This window comes from Myotis yumanensis, unplaced genomic scaffold (genome assembly GCF_028538775.1).
Source record: "Myotis yumanensis isolate MYYU_CA2020_CCGP unplaced genomic scaffold, mMyoYum1.0.hap1 SCAF_2, whole genome shotgun sequence".
Lineage (NCBI taxonomy): Eukaryota > Metazoa > Chordata > Mammalia > Chiroptera > Vespertilionidae > Myotis > Myotis yumanensis.
In genome coordinates this window covers 60,475,623-60,498,180 of record NW_027223753.1, presented here as the reverse complement: position 1 = coordinate 60,498,180, position 22,558 = coordinate 60,475,623, and the positions used below count along the sequence as shown (strand labels likewise).

Sequence of the window (22,558 nt, the reverse complement as noted above, 5' to 3'; positions counted from 1 at the left end):
AAGTATGTCCCCACTGACAAGGCTAAGTCTGAGCTTACTATCAATAACTATGTTTTTAATGGTAGTAACTTCATTAAACTGACCATATAAGTGACCCATCAAATCCATTTCTCTTTTCATATTTCTCATCTTGGTGAATTTAAGATCCACAGTGAGACCACACACTCACCATGCCTAAATATAAATCGCCACTTCTACCAATGCTGAGTTCATTCTGACTGAACATGGTCTGCCTAGAGGGCACTGCTGAGGGGGGCAAAGCCAGTCCTGGAGGTCCTACCAGCACCCCAACACAACTGATTGAAAAGACATGGTTCTTCAAGTCAAGGGTAGCCAGTTCATGACCATAAAAGCAACGTATGATGTGACTTCATACAAAAATAGGAGCAAGACCCTTGTTTCTTTATCTAGAATCTAAATTGGGAAACATGGGGCAATTCTAGATTTAGGGCAGGAGATGAAACTGACAGAGTGGAACAAGGCTGGGGGAAGTATCTGGAAGTCAAGCCAGGCAGTATGATTGCTCCTAGATCCCTGGGAGAGTTCAGTTTATTTTATTCCTAAACATCCATTACACACCATTCCTTACCACCAACCAACTTGAAAAATCCTTCTTTCATCAGCAGTGAGCTACCCAATCTCATCAATTCTACTTCTGAATTCTACCTTTGAAATCTCATCCATTCATTTCTCTTCATGTAATCTCACTGCAGTTACTTCTAGTCTCATTCTTTCTTACCTAGATTACTTCAATAGTCTTATTGAAGAGAAAGGGTAGAGGCAAACCACAGGATGAGTCCAGCTCACAGGTATATTTCATTTGCCCCATCAGTATTTGAATTTATATTTTGAAATAGTTGTCAACATTTCAAAATATGGAGACATAACATTTCAAGTAAATTTCTGACTTTGCTTGAGGGGGAAAAAAAATAAGATCAACTGACAAGGAACTCACATCGGCAAAGTATAAAAATATTGACAAATTAATCATCTGAAGCTGAGCAGCACTGTCCACTATGGACAGGCATGCCTTTTCCAGTTTTGTTTCATTTATTTATACTTTCTTCATTTTTTTGTTAATCACTCAGCCCCTTAGGAATTTTTTGTTCAACATTCTCTCTGCTTTCAACAGTAGACTCCAGCCAATCTAAATAAATACCTCTAGAACAAAAATCTATAATCACCTTTGAAATTATTCAATAAGTATTCAATGATTATCACCACATGATAAAATCCTAACTCTTTCACATGATCTGGCCTATATTCTTTAACCTGTGCTATTTCTTGTCCCCCTTTGTCTTGCAAACACACTGAACCACTTGCAATTCACATTTTTAGTGACAATATTTTGCATACTCTAATCCCTCTCCTGGAATGCTTCATTCTTCTTTAGCTGGCCAATTCCTCCCCATTCAGATATCTCTACCAGAAAGCCTTCATTCACATACCCAGTTTTAGCTGGGTGTGCCACTAAAACGGGGTAGCTCTCTCCCCATCCCTTGTAGGTGTCATAAGGTACCGCAATTATTGTAAAGTTCATTACCATACTTAGCAAACAGCATAGTACTGGCACATTAGATATGTTCAATAATTACTGATGATTAAATAATTAAACATTTTTTTCTAAGCATCAACAGTTCTAAAGAGTAGGCACTTTCACAATTTTATAATATATAAGAAAATGCAGACTCAAGTTAAATAATTCACACAATTCACATAGCTGGTAAATTAGAGTCAGAATTTAAACCAATGGACTTTAGACCAAAACTTGTGGCCCTTGAATATATTCCCTTTCTCGCTTGCATGGGAAATTCTGGTATAAATGTAATTTCACTACAAGCTATGTCAGTGAAAGGAACCAAGTCAATACAAAAGACAATAATGTCTAATCCTAAATCAAAGCTGACAGGATAAATCCTGTGAAATGTTCGGCAGTTATCACTGAAATGCGACCAGCTGTCGAAATGCCATGACAACTTTCACAGTCCTGGGCAAACTAGTAAAATCTAGCTCTTCATTCTTACCACAATAGAAGAAAAATGACTACAAAAAAAGAAAGCAAAAAAGCAATCCACAATAGAAAATATATTAAGAAAATTCAATGCTCTTATGGCAGGCAAAAGATAGATCATAAACTCTTTAAGAAAAATATTTGGCAGTCAAGAAAACATAATTAACAGAACTAATCAAATAATCATTTTCATTCAAGTTATTACATTTCAAGAAAAATGACACTAGTATAAATGCTTCAAGCACAAATTAATTTGAGCAGTATTTAGCAACAGCTTGTCATATTAATTCATAAAGCATAAAAAAATTCTAAATTTTGTTTTCAAACATCACTGTACTATATTCCAAGTATTTCTTTTAAAAAAATGACAGAAAAATGCAATTATATTACGTAAAAGTAAATCTCAGTAAGATCAAATAGTCTAAAGAAACAAAAAAATCATCTTTAATGTTCAACACCTGATTAGCTTTCATTTTTACAATCTTTGAAAACTTCACCGCTGATCCACATAGGTTGCATATCAAAGTTTTCTAAGAGATTCAATCAAACATAAAGCCTAATCAAATGTTCTTGCTTTCTTAAAAAGACCAACCATCACTTTTTTGCCCTCACCAGTATTTCAGGGCCAACAAAATATTGACAAGTATTGTTTCAGTACATTTGGGAGTAAAACCCTTGGAAGCAATCATCTTTTTTACCAGATGGATATAAGTGTTTTCAGTGATCTGTATGGCATCTTCCTGCCACATAAGCACCTGCTAGGCATTCCTAAAAACACCTGGTCAAGCTGTTTACCAAGAAACAAACAAACAAAAAACCTAGACAATGGATGGGATGAGGGATAATTAACAAATAAAACTATTCCTGCCACTCTAACGACATTGGAGCAGAACCACGCTCCAAGCCAGCACCTGGTGAAGGGAACTGCTAGATGTGATAATTCCAATTTACACATTCAGCACAACATTCTGTCTGCCTGTCAATTTGAAACAGTTTCCTATTCAGTGATAACAGATACCCCAAAAGAATGCAGTGTCGAAATGCTGACATGAATTTTTTATGCACCAACTAGACTTTCTCTCCTCTGGACCAGCTGCATCTGCCTTCTTCACTCTTGAAATGGACTGACAGTTGGATACTATTTTCAACTAAACCAACAACAAAAAAAATCAAAATTCACAGGGAAAATCTGAAAGTATCAGATCCTCCTCAAGGAGAATACCAATAAAAAAAAAGTACAATTAAGAAAAAATAATGAAGTTGTAAAAAAATTCACAGAAGATGATTTGACTTTGGGTGGTAGATACACAATACAATATACAGATCATGTATCATAGAAATGTACACTTGAAACCTATATAATCTTCTTACCCAATGTCACCCCAATAAATTTAATTATAAGTACATAAATAAAAACTCACTGTTATTTGATCTTAATTTATATAGTGAGGCTCTTAGCTGCCAAAACCATAAAAGCACATATTTCTATTAAATGTAGAATTTACTAGTTTTGTTTTTTTTCCTACATTGACAGAGAGCAAAAGCTAAAGCAAGAAAGAGAGGGGCAGACACAGGGGCTTTAACCTAAAGCTATGCAGGTTCATTATCCAGTACTTTCATATGATCACATTTTGAAGAACTACTGTAAAAAAGCAGTGAAGTCTCATGTTATATTCAGGAAATTACAATTTTTTTCTTCTATTTTATTTTCTTATTTAAATGACAAATATGTAAACCATAAAGTATTATGGTTTGCTTTTTTCCCACACATAAACAAGATTATATTCATAAATATCTCTCCCTACAATAAACTATACCCTCTCCTTCTAGAGAGTGAACTGAATGATGATTCATTTATTCTAACAGCACAGCCATGGCACAACCATTTCTGGAACTCTCCTCTTATGAAATAGAAACACATTCTTTTCAATTATTCTCAGGGATGCCAGACTTTCATTTCAGGAATGGGATGGATTGGCTTGCTAAAATAAATATACATCATTCAGGAATGAAGCTGATGAAATAATTCTTCAATCTGAGACATCATTATTGTTATAAAACCTGGTGATGAACTGTTAGATGTGTGGTTCAGAAACCAGCACTTTTGAAACCTCAAATCAATGCTCAGCATGTCAAGAAAAACTTAAATATATTATCTTTAACTCATCGTTCTAAGTCAAATGCATTCGCGTAGAAAACTAATGAATATGGGTTTCCCCCACTATCTGAAAGTAGAACATTCCTATGAAACTTTTGGAAAGCCAAAATAATGTAAAGCAAAGAAGCAATTTTCATTTATGCAGAACATTTTTTAATGTTCCCAGACCCAACACTCAATGCACACACAATGTCTTTATTTTGTTCACCATGATAAAAATGTTTAATTACACCCAGTTTTACATTCAGCGTAACACTCTTACAAGCTCCCTTAGTCTTTTCTGATAGCTTAGGACATATCTTGCTAAAAGATGCACAAAAATAGATCAAGATAACATACAGATGCTCGCAGACATAGTTCAAAGCTTCGGTGATTTGATGTTGAGTGTAGTTCCCAGGAAGGAGCTTGGCGAGGCCACTCTCACTGCTGTGGGTATAAGTTGCCTCTATAATGGCTTGTTGCAAAACAAATGCTGAATGCTTTTTTTTCCCCATAAAGTGAAAATCTCTTTGGATTCTTTTGAGTTAGTGAAAACAAGTACTAAGAAAGGTCTTTCATAAAAGCTGTGATATAACGAGAACTTTCAAATAGCAGGGGATACCTGAATAAAAGTTTTTCCTCTAGTTGCATCTACCTCAATTTTACTAAATATAGAATTTTTTTCCAAAATAAACCGCATGTAAAATCAGTATTCATTTTCAAGTGTTATTTAAATGAAAATAAGAAATTCTCACTTCCAGTATATATACACATACACATACCAGTAAGTACACATAGATAAACAAATACATATATACTCACATATGTACCTACATAAATATACACGTATATATGCGCGCACACATATAATTAAAAGACATATTATGAAGATCCCTCAGCAAAGCCATCAATTTCATTATCAGCTATAAACATTTTAATAATAGTAACAGTCATTAAAACTATATTAACCAAAACAATATATTTTCAAATATAACATGTCTATATTCAATACCATTATAATAAAACACCATTATCTAGTAGAAGGATATAATTTCCTCCTTCTTATATCTAAGCTACAATGAAAATCATTTAAGAACTGGGGCTGCAGTCAGTAACTAGGATTTGATTTTAAGTCTTAAAGAATCCTCAGCTGTTAATCCCAAAGACCCCATTCCTGCAAAACTGTATACTGAACATACAGAGACACTGTTTGTTTTCTATATTCACAAATTCAGCACATTGTTTTTAGGTGATCATTAGTGAAACTGCTGTATCATCAATGAAGTATGTATTTAAAATATTGTTTTGGTACTAACGTTCCTTGACTGCACTTATCAATTAATATAAGTATTTTGCTGGATGCCAAAGCACTATGAAAAATACAAAAATAAGTAGGAAATTACCCCTGACCCCAAGGAATTCACTAAAACATATAAAGGAGGTATAAGAGGTGACCCCTCCTCAAAAAAGTGTTATATATACAAAGTACCTATAAACTGTTGTGTCTATGACGGTAGCTACTAACCACTTGTGGCTACTTACATTTAAACTAATTAACATTAAATAAATAATGTCCGTCTTTAGTCACATTAGCCATAGGTTCAAGCGTTCGAGAACTTGTGTCTAGTGACTGACACTGTTGGACGTGTGTTGCTATATAAATTCAGGATTTCTATTTATATCAGAAAAGCCCTCGAAAGTAGCCTAAAGAACAAATAGAACGGAGTAGGTGGAAGGGTGAATTTCTTGGCACTGTTTTCAAGGAACAATTAGTAATATAGCCTGCCTGGAGTTATGGGAGGAAAACCCCACTTCAAAGTCAAATTTGGGGTCCTTGAATTTTGTAGATTTTGTTTTACTCGGTGAACAACTGGTCACATTGACAAGATTAAAGAACATAATGCATATATCTATATTATAAAAACCCAGTAGCCGTAACGCTGTAACAACCGAAGTCCGGTCACCAGGAGACTGCGTGCACAGCGCGGCACGTGTGGGTGGGTGGGGCTGTGTGCGTGGGGAGGCTCACACGGGTGGGCGGGGACTTGATTCTGGGTCTTGCTGCGTGGCGGGACTCGGGGGAGTCCGGCGGCACAGCGGGGTCTGGGGTCCCGGGTCTCACGCAATTTCGCGTGTTGAGTCATTAGTAAATATATAAAGACAATGACTAACATAAAACAGGTGTTCAAAAACTGAGGAAAGGTAAAGGGGGAGAAGAGAGAGAAAGGGTGAAGAGGTCTGGGCCGACAAAGGGGTGCTGGCAAAATAAGACAACAGAACTACTGGCTCTTAACTCCATTCACTGGACTAGACTAACATTAAAAAGCTATGAGACTCCAGTGGAATGTTACGGTTAAGTCTCAAAATGATCTAATTGATCTCTCAAAGGCAAACTTCCTGGTAAATAAAGCAGGATCCCAGAATCTACAGTGAGTGCCATTAATGCAGCCAAAGTAAGAGCTTTTTTTTTTTAATATTTTGCTCCAATACATAGACTAGTAAGGACCCAAAGTAGGATTTATCACTAACAGTCATAAAGTAGGTTTCATCTGGTAAAGGTGTTCGAAATTACTGTGGAGAGAAAGAATATTTAGGAAGAGCCAGTTAAATATTGCACTGTCTACCAACTGTAGCACAATGTCAACCACATCGTGTGTCCTTGTACTTCTTGGTATACAGCATTTCAAATATATAAACGAATCCCTGATTTGTGCTCAATTGAAATGCATTCCAAAATACAAAAGAGGTGCTAGTCATTCAAGTTATTTTATTTCTCCTCTAAACCTAGGTATCTGAAGATGTCAAACTATGTATCAAGGATTATATGAAGCGATTTAAACATGATTTAGGAAGGTTTGCACTGTGACAAATATCTTCACTGTTTTACTACTTTACTCAAACTTGGAATGTTAAGATACATTTTATATATGTGTATGTATACATATATACATGTATTATCCGTATGACAATAAAGGCAATCTTCCCCCAAACCAAAATATTACTTAAAATTAAACTTATTTAAATTTTTTAACAAAATTACTAAAAACATTTTTGTTTGGACCTTGTCAGAAGGGTTTCAATTTTACACCATTACGTTTTAACTTGCCTAATCAGTTGAACAAAAGTACTTTATGTAAAATGATTCTTTTAGTTGCCTTAGCTACAAATCCCTGCAGGATACTATAATTGAAATCTACTCACGTAAGTTAGGAATAATTAGGGCCCCAAATTAAGCCAAACACAAAGTTAATTCAAATAGTCAGCTGCTGTCATTTAAATGGTTATGGAGTTTTATTGTTGCTTAACATTTCTGAATGCTTTTAACTGTACTTTGTTCTTCTCATCTGTATTTAGTACCTTAGTACAAATAGAAATGGGATAAAGCAGCAAAGATTCATTAGCCTTTAGATTGGAGTCATACCTATATCCAGTATTTGTCACTAAAGGTTTTCCACTCAATCTTTGCTGTCAATTAACAACACAGTTAAAAGAATGGAATGACAGCTCTCAAAGGCAAGCTTTCTGGTAAATAAAGCAGGATCCCTGAATCTACAGTGAGTGCCATTAATGCAGCAAAAGTAAGAGCTTTTAAAAGCTAACAGGGATAGCCTCTATTTGCTTAAACTCTAAAACAAAGCAAAGGATTAAAGGAGCTTCCTGTTGTAAGCAAACAAAAGGGAAAAGATAATGTCTAAAACCCCAGACCTGAAGGAGGGGATATGAAAGCATGCCTTTAACTATTATTTCATTGATAAATGATCAGTGTGAAACTGATAAACCTCATTGAGCAAAAATCAAAACTACTGTTGTAATATTTCATTTTTTCAATGTTCTGATAATCATTCTGAGCAGTTTGTACTTTCAAAGAGAAACTGTGATTTTTAAAAAAATATTTGCCTATGGCTATATAATTCCTGAATATTATTTGAAAATTGCAGAGTTAACAACATTGGTATTATGTTTTATATATTTCAAAATAAAGTTAATTCTAATGTAGTTTTAATCTGAATGTAATGATATTAAAAACTTTGAAATAAAACATCTTTTTCAATTCTCACCATTAAGTGAAACAATGTTAAGCAATATATTTTAAAGTATATGTTAAATATTCTCGGGTGACAGCCTGATAAGGTAGGAAAATACACCAATGACCTACCTAAAGGTAAAGATTCGGTTCTACAGAAAGGAAAATGGAGTGGCAGTGAGTAGAGCCCGACCAAGGGACCACTTTGCAGGCCTTAGCTTCTCAACCTGTAAGTTGAAAACTACGTGGCTAGCTAATGTCCAAGTTGTGATTCTCAGTCTAAAATTCCTCAGTTCTACCAATAAATACAAACAAAAGATATTTTTACCTCTAAGATACCTATATAGAATGCTCTTTGTTTAAAATTTCCTACTTACTTTTTATTTGGCTTTAAAAGCTGAGTAATCTAATGCACTTCATGAAGAAATAACTGTAATTTGTGATTTGTATTATCATAAAATAAATCATATCAGTAACCTATCTTTATCTCTGACAGGAAAAGTAAAAGGAGGTAATATCTACTACTTAAAATAAATAAAATCTTTGATTATATATGATTCTACAAAGCAGGAAAATCACTAGACAACCTTAAGCGGATAAAGTATCTTTAAGCTCTTTTAGATAACCAGTTTACATTCCCATCCTATACTCCTTTATGGTGCTATCATGTCAGGGCACCAATACACGAGTGAAAATGACAAAAATTCTTAGTTTTAAAAATATGTTGACTTGGAAAAATTAGTAAAATATAAACTTCCTACATGGGTTAAGACAAACATAATATACACTTTGCATACATGATTTTATAATTTTACTTCAAGAATTAAGCACATTTGTAGTAAAATGCTATTAAAAGTAGTGTTTCCATGCATCACAGACTAAAAGTAGGACAGACCAATGGGGACTTGAGGGAAATATTAGGAAGAAGGGGTCAAGCTGCATTTACTCAGGGATTTTTCAAAACAAATCATCAAATGAAAGGTCACTAGAAAGCATATAAATCAGGATTAAAAGTACAACGAAATATAAAAATGTTATATGGTAGCTTAGTTCCTTTTTAAAACAAAACAAATTAGAAAAGTGAAAGATGTTATTTCTACATTTCAACTGTGTTAAGGTTAGAAACAAACCTTGATTTGCAAAGGTAGGAAGCACTGTCACCCAAAATCTAATTTTCTAGACTAAACATTTTAATAGTCAAGACTCCTTGATACGGATATGTCCTCTCACCGCTCAGCAGCCTCGCCCAGCAGCCTCAGCATCGCCTGGAAGCTTATTAGAAATGCAGGCTCTTGCAGCCCATCCCAGATCATGGAATCAGAATCTACATTTTAACAAGATTCCCAAGTGCATTATACCTGCATTAAATTTTAAGGTGCACTGTTCTACATAAATAAGATTAAAGACATCCAGCGTGACCTCCCTTAAATTTCTTCTTCTCCTGTGCACATCTCTTCCTGAAACTCCTTCTCCCAATATCCTAATATCCACTCTCCTTTCCTCAACGAGACTTCCTCTCCTTGCACTGGATACCGTTGACTTTCTTTCTGCCTAGAAACAAATTCAGGTATCTGACAGATCTACTACAAACAACCAAAAAACAAAACTGATGAAGGTACGTTCCTTAAACAAGGGAACATACTTAACCTATACCACCTGTCTCCACTTTATTTACCAACTTTTTAATCACCTGCCACCATCACCTTAATCACAGCGTTCTGCCGTATAAACGTGGGTCTCTTAAAATCCAATAGCTCTCTCCCCACTACCATCAGTATATCAAGGTCCTAGACTTACGGACAATTTTAAATTCCTACCTTAATTTTTAATATCTTTTCTCATTAGAATGTATTACATTCAAACTCAAAGAGTGAGGCAACATGAACTTTTAAGAAAAATAAGCCCTCAAAGCAAGAATAACAGCAAACATAAAAGTCAAACTCTGTAGAGTCCCATGCTGCTAGGGAGGGATTATAAATGTTTTTGCTTCCTAAAGCTCTGATAGGGAATTCCCTTCCCAGCCTTACATGTTAGCCAAGAAATCCCAGGGCTGGGGCTAGGTATTCTCCTGGAATCACTTCTGTCAAGTTGACAAAAGGAGTTCAAGAATAGGGTTGAAAGATGTCAGGAGATATTCACTAATCCACACTGATGTCTAATACATGCAGACTGCATGGCTGTCATATGTCATTCTCTGTCATGCAGGAGGTGAAAAGAAAATAAAGAGTACCACAGGGTACCAAGCATATGTTTCAGTAAGGCACTCCCTCAGTAATGTGGCAGATAAATCAGTTCTTCAAAATATACCAGTTCAGCATTAATACTCAGATGTGCTCAAGCCTTTGTATTATCTTATTCTCTAATACTGAAACCTAAGCAGACAGCAGATAAAAAAGAGAAAATGTGTATGAATTCAAAACATTAAGCAAAAGATTCATCAGAACTGAAAAGTACTCAGTGAGTAATTAACACAACTACCGTTCAGCAAAATTAAGAAGCTTTCCATGCTTCCTGTGCTTTTAATTAAGCTACCTTTATTACACTATTGATTCTTTCAAAATATAGCGATGACTGTGATAAGTGCCTAATATTGACATCAAATCAATATTTCAAAAATTTCCCCTTGTACGGAGAAGTTTATAACCTCTTTACTTTTAGCAAGTATTTTTCATAGTTAACAGATTAATTTGTTAAACATTGGATGTAGTCAGAAAATAAAGGTTTGCAAAAATTTAACAGTCAAGCAATACAATGTTATTGAGGTCTGTTTTGTGTGACACACTGATTTATAACACTTTACCACCAGTCACAGGCCTACTGGTGAGTCAACAGAGATTGTGGATAAACAAACCTTCCCTAACACTGGAAAAGAAGCAAGAACATGAACTAGAATAAAAAGTGGGAGGAAAAATGTAGAGAAAAAACAACAACAATTAGGCACTGGAACTTAATCTTCATATAAAATATGGCATATTTTGACACTGAATGTCAAATAAGATGACCAAAGTATATTCCAAATTAACTTTAAAAAAGAACACCAGTGTATCCTATTTAGTCTTACTTTTTTTTCAACTTGAGCCACATTCAGAATAAATGTACCTTGCTTTTGAATCCTGTTAATAGTACTACAAGGCATCTGGTGTTTACAATATAAACAACATCATATAATTTGTAAATGGCATTAATACTTATTTTTAAAAATGAATTACATCATAACCTATGCAGAAGAAAGCTGCTGCAATCAAATTACATTACATTCATTTAATACAATAAGGAATATTTAAAGTGGCCTAAGAGCAATATAGTTAGTTACTCTCTTAAGGAGTAAAATCACATTGATCTGCACTAAAAATATAAAGAAAATCATTTTTTAAAAATACATTGCTTAACCCAAAGTTAATTTACATAATTTGTGAATTTAAAATATAAGGTTACATTTGCTATGCAGCGAACATGGATATGCTGTACAATTTCTATTAATTTAATGGGAGTTGTGACTCCCATTAAGTTTAATAGGAGTCATACTGCCAAATCCCCATGCACCTTGCTGAAAATTTACCTCCTAGCTTTCAACTAATCAAATATACTGAAATGAACAAAAATAGTCAATTTTGCTAGACTGGGAAATCTAAAGTCCCTACAGTAAGTTAATTCAGCACTATCATAGCAATAGCCATGTAGTTATTCTCAACAAGGAAAAAGAACAAGGTTATTACAATGAAAAGAGACAAACTAAAGCAAGGGTTTAGGAGTTCTGAAAATGTCACATTTACCCTTAACAGAAAATATGTTCTGCTTTTTCCAATCTGGAGATAGTTTTTCCATTTTATTTTTTTCTTTCTTAGTACACTGTCAAAACAGAGTGACAAAATAATTCCTTTTTGAAGCCTAAAATTATACCCAAGGAACTTCAACAGAGGAATAAAGAGCTATATGAAAAGGTATAGATAGTAACTCCCAGTAAATAACTGGTTGCAACTTCTGAATCACAATGAATTAAAGCATAATTTTTTTTCTAAAACTATTTTTAAAAAGTTACTTTATATCCACACCTCTGCACCCCGAAGACCTCACTCATCCACCCATACTCAGTTAATACTATAGTGCTTCTTAAGTGTGATGCTGAGCAACCCAGTGTCAGCCCAGACATTTGTAAGAAATGTAAATGCTTGGGCTCTACTCCACAACCTTCTAGTCAGTGGTTCTCAACCTTCCTAATGCCGAGACCCTTTAATACAGTTCCTCATGTTGCGGTGACCCCCAACCATAAAACTATTTTCGTTGCTACTTCACAACTGTAATTTTGCTACTGTTATGAATCATAATGTAAATATCTGATATGCAGGATGTATTTTCATTGTTACAAATTGAACATAATTAAAGCATAGTGATTAATCACAAAAACAATATGTAATTATATATGTGTTTTCCGATGGTCTTAGGCGACCCCTGTGAAAGGGTCATTCGACCCCTAAGGGGGTCTCGACCCACAGGTTGAGAACCGCTGTTCTAGGTGATTCTGCGGCTGCTAAAGTTTGAGAACCACTGTAATAGTTTATTTCATATCTACGCTGTTTTCTCTCCATTGATTTTTTTTCTCCATTACCATGCTCACCACTGTCTTTACCTAACTACTCAGCAACTTTGAGATTCAGCTCAAGCATCATCATTACTTCCTGACATACACCCCACCCAACTCAGCTACCCTTCACCTTAATACCTCTGTGAATATCATCATCATGGCACTTTCACCTTGTTATAACAAGTATTAATTGTCCCCTCTCGAGTGATTAAGACCATTACCCTCTTTAAAGATTTATACTATTTATGTGATGGATATAGAATGAGTGCTTACTATAAGCTAGGCATTATTCTAGGAACTTGGGACACAACAGTGAACCAAAAAAATAAAATTAAAAGATCCCATGAAGCTGACATACTGACAGTACGTACTGGGCATACTGTGTAAGCTTATGTGTGCAAATATAAATTTTATACATTTCATTATATGTGTGTGTTAATAAAACAATGAAAGAAAAAAGAATAAATGATCCTTCTTAAATTTAACCTTGGAGAACAATTCCTTCCACTAAATTATAGACCATTCTGAAGGAAGTATTTATATGCCAAAAAGGTTTTCGAATTCATACGCGTAACACATAGATCTACTTTTTTCCTGCCACACTAGTGAAAAGACTCCACAATCAAACATCCTTTTTTAGTAAGATACCATTTACACAAAAGTCATTGTAAAATGTGCTTAAGGAATTTAAAACTACATTAAAAACGGGTACGATACTATTTCTATGGCTATGTTCTAAAATCGTCTTGATGTATATAAAATAAATATGTACAACTGTATCTGGAATAGCTGGCTTTTATACACCGCATAATATTTTTCTTTGAAATGAGGACAAGCAGAAATGCAATTTGAGTTAATTAACTAAAATTTTGACTAAAGAAATCTAATTACACACACACTGCATAAAAATTCAACCTGAAATCTGTATTACTGACTTTGCTGAAGAACTGCTATTATTCGTAACTTGTCACTTGAGCAAGCCTTCATATGTCTGACTTATACTTTCCAGGGCTCCATTATATACCATAATTTAATTCTCTGGGACACAAAAATTCAATTTACTTTCCTACTTACTGATACATGATTCCACAGTGGGTTACTATGCTTATAGAAATCACCCAAAAGAATCAAAACACACCAGTTTCTCAAGAAAACTAATTTTTGAAGGGCTTGAGGTTAGTTCTCTAGGAATAAAATCAATTCTAAGAAAAACTTACAAAATATTTTGAAGTCTGGTCTTTTATAACTATTTTTTATTTGGAAATTCTAAACAGCATTTTTTTAAAAAAACACAGGGATAGAGACTTGAAGAATAAACAAAGCACACTTCCTATTTTTCAAAAATAAGTAAATTTTAATGGGTTAGACTTTGATTCTGAAATACTAATTGAAAGAGATAGCGAGAGGGAGACAACCTAATTCTAACAATTAAACCTTTATATATGTAATCAGCTTTTACCATCGTAAACGTTATAAAAATGCTTAGTGATTTGCTCTTATATGCACACAAAACATGACAGATTTATAATGTTCATCTGACAGAATAAGTCCTTCTTGCAAATGTGGAAATTTACATCTCATCTGTATAAATGTAAAACAAACCCAACATTGTGTTAAGCCTTGAAAATCATATGTTAAGGGAAAACACTACGGTTAACAGCAGAAAAGACAGCTCTAAAAAGGCAGGCATGGCTCATGACTGAATACAACACAAAGACTTGTTTTATTGTCCTTAAAAACTTGATTAGTTACTATTATACTTAAAAATCTAATGTCTACTTTGTATTGCAAAGCCAGAAAACTGGCAAAACGAGGCTAAAATAAAAGGCAATCATGGGTCCCCCAGCAAGGACTTCCCTGCCTGCGCAGACCTCCACTGGCCTGCAAACACAAGTTACTGTGTCTGCTTGGCCCCAACAGGTATTTGAGATTTCCACCTCTGCACACAAGACAATGAGCTCAAGAGCAGAAATGTGCCTTGCCCATTTTTTATTGAGCACCTGGCTCAATTTAGTCATCGGTAAATGAGCAAGGAGGGAGGAAACCTTATCTGAGTTTATCTGTAAGGATCTAAGTACTAATACGAAAGTGCTCACCTCTGTTAAGATTTTAAAAGGTAACCGATCCTGTACGGGACTGGCAGATATTTAATGGGTGAATGGTTACATTTGTATCTTCTTTCCCCTGCTCTCACACCTAACTTTGATTGGTTTTCTCTATAGGTGTTCACAGAGCATCATCTGCTTTCTGGCAATAAAGACCTAACATATCATGTCAAACTTTTCCGAGACAAAACCATGTGCGCTGGGTCACTGCTCTAACAGTGTACATAACTGTGTATACTCCCACAACTAGCAGTGTGCATTCTTTCCAGGTTCTCCTTACCCGTAGGAGGGAAATGTTTCAAAAGCAACACCCCATGGCCTGATGTGCCAAAAATGAAATTTCTCTAAACATCAGATATGAATCTTGACCCGAAAGGTGACACTAGAAATAAAACTGCAGTATCTCATGAAAAAGTCTCTGTTTGCTAGCCCCCTGCTGAGTTAAGCTACTGTGCCAGCAAAGTGGTCTCTATCTTGATTGGAAATTTTTTTCATTATGTGGACTAATGAGCCATTGGTCCACACCTGGAAATTTTCTTAAATGTATAAAATCATTCAAACATAACAGCAGGAATTCAGTTAGTTCCCCCCCCCCCAAAAAAAAAGATGCAAAATTATAGATTACACACAAAATTTTTATAACCATCCAAGCCAGAGATTCTTATTAAACTCAGTTTCTGCTCACTGCCTTATCGTTATGTTACAGTACTATTTATTCAGACATATTACATTTTAATGTTAGATTTGATGCATCTTTCAATTTTGATGCAAAGAGCAATATCTTCTAAAAATAAAATACTATCCCATTTATGACTTTCATGTGTGACTTAAATCATGTGTTACTTACTTGAACTGCATTGTTAAATTATATCAACATACTGAAAGTAGGAAACTTTGAGAGCAAGGAGAAGATAAATAAAACAATTTTGGAACAAGCAATTCAAATAAAATTCTTTTGGCAAAATTAAAATGTTAACATTTTGAAGAAGTTTATTACAAAGACATTGTAATAATAAGCTTGCTGCTATCTATTAGTTGACAGTATGCCTCTTTTCCTCCACCTATCTTTTTATTAATAGGTATAAATGTGATCAGCCAATATTAAAATTCTAAGTATTTTCTCCAAGAATATTTAATTGGAAACAAAAATACCCATTATATTGTACATGCATCTCTCAGAGATTTTGTAATCTTCACAGCTTTTACACAATTAATACAACTATCACTATCAACGAGCTATAAACTTCACACATCTTTGCTCCATATTAACTTGTGGCCTGCTCCGTAAAAAGCACCTGGAAGGGTGCTATTTTCAAATGGAAAAAAAAAAAAAAAAACATGTCTACAGAAATAATGGATACCAGGAAATCCATATAGTAATTGATAAATGATGGTTCCAATTATTTCATTAAGCCTCAAAAGTGTATGTAATTCTTTAAAAATCGGATCTGTCACCAAAAAGATATAGGTAACAAGAAAATGGCAGCACTATGAAAAGTTTTCCAGCACATATGGAAATTTTTATTTAATAGTTTTAGAACTATGACTGCACTCAAGGAGCAGACAAAAGATGAAGTGAAAGAGTTGCCACAAAATACCTTCAAATTTACTAGAATAAATATAGTCAATAAATGTAAAACGTAAAAACAAAACAAAGTGTTCATTTACTTATCTCAGGATTATTTAAAATTATTACATTTATAAATTTATGTAAAATAAAAATTCAGACTTCTAGCACTTTCTATAATATATAGCTGTGTAATGAAAATAATTCAACATTAAGAAAATCTTTTTATCATCTGTTTCTAAAATAGTACTCTTCTACATAAGTAAGCTTGCATAGTTTCAGTCTCCTAGATGTAAAAAATAAAATTCAAACTGCTCTTACCTTCTATATTCGGTAAGAAGATGATTATAATGATAAACCACAGACTTCGCATTCTGCAACCAGAAGACACCATTATTGATCCCTTTAAATATTTTCTTTGTATTCCTTAATGAATCTAGTTAAAAATGTCCAGCTTCATTGAACCCAGCAGTCTGCATCATTGATCCTCATATCTGAAAAACAAACAAATCCATCATTTACTCTATGGTCCTTTTACTTTACAAAAAAATGTGAAAATAAAAAAAAAAACAATAAAAATAACCATCCCTCCCATCTTCCCTCAACCTCCTAATTATTAAAAAAAAAAAAAAAGGTATAAACTTTGATTCTATACCCACTATGGCAGCGGCGCCTAAACGCTGAATAGTGGAGCCTCGCATCTCAAAAATGATCAAAACCCAAAAAGCATTTATAGACAGCCAGAACATATGAATCACAAAATAATAGTTATACAAGTTCCTAATGATGAATTTTTCTTTGAAAAGCTTATTAGGAAGTCATCCTAGAACAATTCATCTGTCACTATGTCAAATATTAGTCTTTTTATTAAATTACAGTTGACTCTTGAGCAACACAGTATTTTAATGTGAGAGTCTGCTTATTATCAGTAAATACCTGTACTGTTTTTAAGGTGGTTTTTTTTATTCACTGTTGGGAGCCCACATATGCAAAGGGCCAACTCTATGCATTGATCTACGCCATTTTATAATGGGGACTTGAGCATCTGTGGATTTTGGTATCCACATGAGGTGAGGGTGAAGGGGATATCCTGGAACCAATCCCCATAGAATCAAGGGAGAATGTGAAGTTTTGTGGGAGTCAAAAGTTATACACAAATTTTTCAACTGTGCAGGGTTGGTGCTCCAACCCCTACATTATTCAAAGGTCACCTGTACTAGCTTTAATACATAACACCTCTAACAAGATTTTATAAAAAACATATACTTGTTTGGTTTGTTTCTAGTAATGGTAGCAGCATCATTATCTACAACTTTATCGTGTTATCTTGCAAGACAGAGTAGAGATATAATGAAATGGTTTATTTTTCTGTACAAGGGTGCACAATTTTTAACATATGGTTGTACTTTATATAATAATGGCACTCCAAAATTATCTCATTTCCAAACACAACATATCAAATTATTATTCCTCTGACTGTTATTATTCATAGAGAGAGCCGATTAATAAAGTCTCAACTATTTCATTAGGAAGTTTAAGATTTTCAAATATTGTCTTTCCTTGCAGCAAGGTATAACTTAATATCAAACCTAGATCTTGAGTACATAGGTCCATCCACTGAACTCAAATAAAAACTCCAGCCCAGCCCTGGCTGCCGTGCTAAGTGGTTAAGCATCAGCCTTCTCACTGAAGGGTTACAGATTCAATTCCCAGTCAAGGGCACATACATGGGTTGCAGTGTAGAAGGCAATCAATCAATGTGTCTCTCTCACATGGATGTTTCTCTTTCTTTTTCTCTCACTCCATCCCTCCCTTCCAACTCTATCTAAAAATCAATGGAAAAAATATCCTCTCCTGTGAGTATTAAACAAACAAACCAACAATAAAAAATAACCCCAGACGATAATGATTTTATCTCCAAGGTTGCATCTCTAAAAACAAACAAAAGAACGAACTGGTGGAGAGGTGGCAAAAAATATATATAATCCTGAGCCAAGTCTAATTTGGACCAGCCCTTTAGATCTTCGACAGGAGAGAACACCTGAGATGCTTCTTTGTCCAAAGAAATAAGACAAAAACAAAGGAAAGAACAAGTTTCCTCTTTTGAATGCCAAAAGTATGAAAAGAACGGATACACTGGAAATTAATGGGATGGAGACACAGGGCACACAACCCTGCAGAACCGGCTAGCTGCCTCTATCCATTTTTCACTCTGAGCTCCCAAAGACTAGTCCAAAGACAAACCCCAAAGTAAACCTGCACCTTACAACTGCTGTGGCAAAGTCCCTGCCTTAAAACTGCAAGCTCTTTTATGGAGAGCATAAGGATAAGTCAGATAATTTCATGGCTTGTCACATTGAAAAGCCCCACCAATAAACAATTTCTTATACCCTATAGACTGTTCAATGAGCTGATGAAGCAAGGAAAGTAAGTTTAAAGTGTGAATGAGGTACGTTCACTACTACAAGTAGAACTACATATGAGCCTTTGGAATGCTCCTGACAGAATTCTGACCGTCCGAGCTTTGGTTGTAATGGGTACTTTCACGTCAATGAACAAACGCATACAGGCTGCTTCCCCACAAGCACAACTCTCGAACACATTTCCACTTTCTTAAAGCGGTCCAAGATCAGTCTGTCTCCAGTCATCCGCTCTTTGAAAGAGTCCTTGTTTGTGGGAAGAAAGGGAAGGAAGAAATCAGGGACTGATGACTGCCTTGTAGGAAACAGCTGCCAAGATAGGAAAACCTCTGTTAGTGAGGGGAGAAGGAGGAGGAAACCGCACAACCAAGGCCTCTTTTGTGGTCTTTGGCCAGGACACCGTATTTTATGAACAGGCTTTAACTATACTAAAATTTCAGTGGAGTCTTAAAATCTGAATGTAGAACACAATTTTAAAAGTATGCTCTAGTCAATTATGAGACAGTACAAATGACTGCTTCTAACAAACAGAAACAGGTTCTGGAATGTCATAAAATCATGGCTTCTTTTATGTAAATAAAGCTGAAGTCTGTCCATCACTGTGTAATGAGTAACTAAAAAGAATATCACATTTATTTTTCTACAATCTATAGCCAATCACTTTCATATCAAATAAAATTATTTTCAAAAGCTCAAGTTTTGCCCGGCCAGAGCAGCTCGGTTGGTTGAGTGCTGGCCTGTGCACTTAAAGATTGCCGGTTTGATTCTCGGTCAGGGCACATACCTGGGATGGGGTTCGATCCCCAGCTGGGGGCACATATAGAAGGAAGGCAACCAATGGATGTTTCTCACATCTCCTACCCCATCTCTCTAAAACATGCCCTCAGGTGAGGATTAAAAATAAAAAAGCAAAGCCAAGTTTTAAATGCAATTCTGAAAGCTTAAAGTCAAAAGATTTTACTGCTGTGATCCAAATTAAAAACAACCTTCCATTTAAAAATTTTAATGAACACTGAAATACTTAGCAAACCACAATCAGCAAAGGATAGAATGAATAAATAATCAAATATGGTGAAACTAATCCCCCCAAAAAACATTCCTCCTACATCAAACTCCAGCCAACGGACAATCACAGGCATAGATGCAGCTAATACTCTCCCTTCCAACTCTGTAACTACCTGCAAAATGGAGTTCAGGAAAAGCTTCTCACAATGCAAAAGAAAACAAGAAACAAAATCAGAAAAGGGCTATTAAATTTTCTTTCAACAAACAGAAAAGATGAACCCAGTCCCCATATTAATAACCAGTTTGTCTTCTGCCCTATTCCCTCCTCCCCACCGCCACTCCCCTCCCCCCATAACTTCAGAGAGGAACTGGGAGGGTAAAGACAGAGCACCAATGAAATCCCTCCTAATGCTAAGTAACAGTTCATTTCTTAATAAAACCAGAAACAGAACATTTCTACTTAAACTATAAGTAACTATGCTTCTTCAAAGATCAAAGGCACTTCTAATGTATAACCTCATCCTACATTTCTTCTTATCCTTCAAGTAAGAAGATTCAAACTATTTCATCTATAAACCACATGCCATTGTATACCAAGCCTCTGTCAAGATTTTTTTTTTCTTAGATCTAGGTATCCTATTACTCTGTCATGTAAAAAGTCAATTAATGCATCATTACTACTAAACCTTCCAAAGCTGAACAAGGACTTCCAGGAATACGCATCAGCATTGTTTATATCCTAACAGTCTTCGAAGTCTTATACTTCACTTACAATATACAGTTAGTTGTAGTCTTTCAGATGGTAACCTGCTTATATAGGGTTGGGCAAAAAATGGTTTACAGCTTAGTACACGAAACACAGGATTTATTCTTGTATTATTTCTTAATTTTTGTATTATTTTTCCATAGGAACAACTGTAAGCCTACTTTTGCCTCACCCCTTAATTTATTAGCTGCATTAAATATTCCATCCTGTGCCTCAAATTGTGGGCAAAATTAGGAAAACACCATTAATAGTCATGTATTTATGGAACATTACCAGGAAATCACATTTAACCTTATATTAATGATGCCTATTTAGTAAAAATAGAAAAAATAAAAAATATTTGTTGATAAGCATCAGTGCAAGAAGTAACATTTAACAAGCTTCAAGGTAGTAAGAGGAAAAGATCGTTTAAAATTGTCTAAAACTGGTTAACTAAGGTTGATATATTCTATTAAGAGCAAAGCCACCTTAAAGATTCATATATAAAGCTTTATCTTTAATTTCTATTCGTAGACACTAAACTGCTGTGAACACTAGATATTAAATGCAAAACACCTCTATGCATGGGAAGAACAGGGGAAGGAAAGAGCCATCCAAGCATGAGACCTACAAAAGTCACCCCTCCATGTTATTAAGCGCTAACGCTATATAAAATAAAAGATTAATGTTTGGGGTAAGCCTAAAATTCTACGCACTAAATGTATGTCAACTCTAAATGAAAGCTAAAGATTACTGTACAAGATCTCTCTTTCTGATCTTAGTTGTGCTATAAAATTATATACATTACGGGGCATTATTTACTTGTAAAAGAAAGCTGCTTTTCTATATTTTACCAAAACAAAAACAACAAAAAAGGATACCAAACCCACGCTGCCCCCATGCAATAGAAAGTGGAAAATAAATGAGCTGCATTTTAATTTAACTAAACCTCGCTCGGTGGTCATTTTTCAGAAATATCTTATGTGCAGTCAGTCCTTCTAGGTCAGAGTCTCCCCTTCTCGTTAACATAGGAGAAAACATCAACACGCTTGGGAGTTTTCTTTCAGTAAGTCATCTAAGAAAAACCGTTGCTATTGCTAATCAGAAAGCCTTTTTTTTTTTTTTTTTAGCTCCAGGCATTCACCGTTCTTTGCGTTTGAGTTTATTTTCTTTCTCTCACAAGGATAGGGTTGGGGCTGAGAATGCTGATGGAGATTTTAAAAGCACGTGACCACCCCTAGTCGCCACCCTGTTTCTCCCTTTCATTTCTGCGGACACCAGTATCAACTCTAGAGTAGTTTAAATTAAACTAGTTATGCTAACGTCCCTTTAACATCCATTATTGATCTTACCCTTTACTGAAATTTCTTCATTGTGAAGGAAGAAATTCTCCTAGGAGAGGGCTTAGTGGAGGAGCAGAAAAGAGAAGAGTTCAGGAATGCTCCTAGTAAATTACATCTGCTATCTGCAGTAATATCTATCTTGGAATCGTGCTGAGCATGCAAAAGAGGGTTGTATCGTGGACACTAGAGGCACAGTGCAGGGCATTCTGCCATCCTCTTCATTAAAATCCTTCCAGTTGAAATAATAAAAACAAATGGCTGTCATTTTCAAACCAATGTAGGGAACATCTTATGACTGAACATAAACTTGCAAATGAAGTTTCAAAAGAAAAAAAGAGGCACATGCCCAATCCAAAATACTACCTTATTTATCATGGAAATTTGATGGCTTCCTCAACTTTTCTATCAAAATATTTCATAGATCTACTTGTTTAAAATAGTTTGTATTTATTGTTAAAATTATAGCGTAACTACAACGCCGAAGTTAGGTTTTCCCCTATGTAGGGAAAAGAGAAAGCTATTCTTAAATGGCAGTTCTCTCCAGCTTTAAGATATACTGCCCCTTAACTTTCCCATAGAACAGAATTCTCAGGTAATTTTTTTGAGTTGAATATAAATT

At 34.9% G+C, this 22,558-nt stretch overlaps 1 protein-coding gene across 3 annotated transcripts in view; it reads right to left on the bottom strand.

The window, feature by feature from the left end:
- Positions 1-22,558, bottom strand: part of ADGRL2 (adhesion G protein-coupled receptor L2) — a 429,144-nt gene that overhangs the window by 134,170 nt on the left and 272,416 nt on the right. For all 3 annotated transcript variants that reach the window (XM_070405458.1, XM_070405460.1, XM_070405459.1), the window contains one exon: positions 16,748-16,920. In XM_070405458.1, the coding sequence (XP_070261559.1) occupies positions 16,748-16,820 (73 nt within the window). In that variant the 5' untranslated portion in view covers positions 16,821-16,920. The remainder of the gene's footprint in view (positions 1-16,747; positions 16,921-22,558) is intronic.